This window comes from Cyprinodon variegatus, unplaced genomic scaffold (assembly GCF_000732505.1).
Source record: "Cyprinodon variegatus isolate N-32 unplaced genomic scaffold, C_variegatus-1.0 Scaffold1080, whole genome shotgun sequence".
Lineage (NCBI taxonomy): Eukaryota > Metazoa > Chordata > Actinopteri > Cyprinodontiformes > Cyprinodontidae > Cyprinodon > Cyprinodon variegatus.
In genome coordinates, this window is record NW_015151533.1 from 153,394 (window position 1) to 154,989 (window position 1,596).

The 1,596-nt window shown below is 44.2% G+C and overlaps 1 protein-coding gene across 1 annotated transcript in view; it reads right to left on the minus strand.

Moving 5' to 3' along the window:
• The window catches only part of LOC107101317 (myosin-9-like), a 52,989-nt gene that overhangs the window by 4,698 nt on the left and 46,695 nt on the right, over positions 1–1,596 (minus strand). Inside the window, exons 30-33 of the mRNA XM_015400185.1 lie at positions 978–1,086; positions 726–849; positions 432–640; positions 214–358 (exon numbers count right to left, since the gene is read on the minus strand). Of these exons, the coding sequence (XP_015255671.1) occupies positions 214–358; positions 432–640; positions 726–849; positions 978–1,086 (587 nt within the window). The remainder of the gene's footprint in view (positions 1–213; positions 359–431; positions 641–725; positions 850–977; positions 1,087–1,596) is intronic.

Consider the following 1,596-nt stretch of genomic DNA (forward strand, 5'->3'; position numbering starts at 1 on the left):
CGCTTTTTTTGTTTATCCAAAAACAAACTTGACAAGGGGGGAAACTTTTGTTGGTTAAGGATCTGAAAGATGCTTTCGGAGTTTTCCCCAGCTGATGAATCACTGAAAACCTCAACCACAGAGCGCATCTATTGTTTTTTTTGTGTACACATAATGCTCCACCTGTCCTAGATAAATCTATCAAACATTGAAAATAAATAAGTAAATAGATGCGTCTTTTGCTTTGAAAGGAAAAGTGACAGAACTTGCCTGATCTTTGTATTGGTCAGTGTTGCGTCGTTCATCATCAACCTGCAACATCACCTCTTTGAGTTTCTTCTCCGTCCTCCTGACCAGCCTGGAGGCCTGCTGGCGCTCCCTGAAGCAGAGGTCGATCAACGTGAAGATGGGGAAACGGACAGGACTGTAAAAAGCTATCCGACACCACTCACTTTGACTCCACATCCAGCTGCTCTTCCAGCTGAGCGATCCGGGCCTCCAGTGAGGTGATGGAGGACTTGTACTTTGACTTGATGGTGACCTCGAGCTCCTGCAGCTTCAGTTTCAGCTCCTTGTTCTGGCGGTCCAGCTGGGAACGGTTGCCCTCCAGCCGCTGGGAATTGCTGCGCTCTGTAGACAGCTCGGTGTTGAGCTGATCATTCTGAGGTCAGAGACACGGAGGACGTACTTAGATGTGCGATAGCGATCATTAGCATCCTCCTTCTCAGAGCGTCTACCAATCCTACCTGCAACATCGTTCTCTTCAGACGATCATTAACCATCTCCGTATTCAGATGTTCCTCGTCCAGTTCTTCCTCCAGCTGAGCGATACGAGCTTCCAGCCTCCTCTTCTCATCTGACAGCAAAGAACTGCCAGGAAAAAATGGGTGTTAATGAACTCAGAGTGATCCAGAAACGGACCAGTTTCTGGTTCTAGACGAGTTACAAAAAACAAACCGGCTCATTTAGACAAAGAGCCGATGTCTCCGGGTTCTTACTTTTTGGTATTGCTGCCGTTGACCTCCTCCTGGAGCTCGTCCCGCTCGGTCTGAAGCTGTCTCTTGAGTCTGTCAGCTGTGGCCAGATCCTGATAGAAAAGGAGCAGACCTTAAGAGAAAGCAGTTCATATTCTACAGACTGCTGAAGCACACTGATGAAATTATCACTTTGCTCAATAAAGCCAATTTCATAGCGATTATCTTTATAAATTTTTCGATTCCTTTTGATTAATAATAGGATGGCAAGAAGTTCCCTAAAGAAGAACTAATAACCATTCTAAAAAAAGGTAAAGCTACGCTACTTGAGTGGGTTGCTCTTCCAGGTTTTTGTAACAGTCCGTACGCTTGGATTGAAATTTGAAAGATTGAAATTGTTTCCCAACACATCAATTCCCTTTAATATATTGATTTATAACCGGTTAGTTTAATCAATTCAGGCCTTAAAGTTGCAAGGCTTTAAAGTGTCTAAGGGAGAGGGTTGTTAATTATGTTAGGGAGTGTTTGGGACATTTCCGCTTGGCTCAACCTTTCTTATACCTCATCTAAATGCTTAGGTTATTCTGAAATATTTTCTGCATTTGTGCTGCTATAGGCTTAGACTGCTGGAGGACATAGGGAC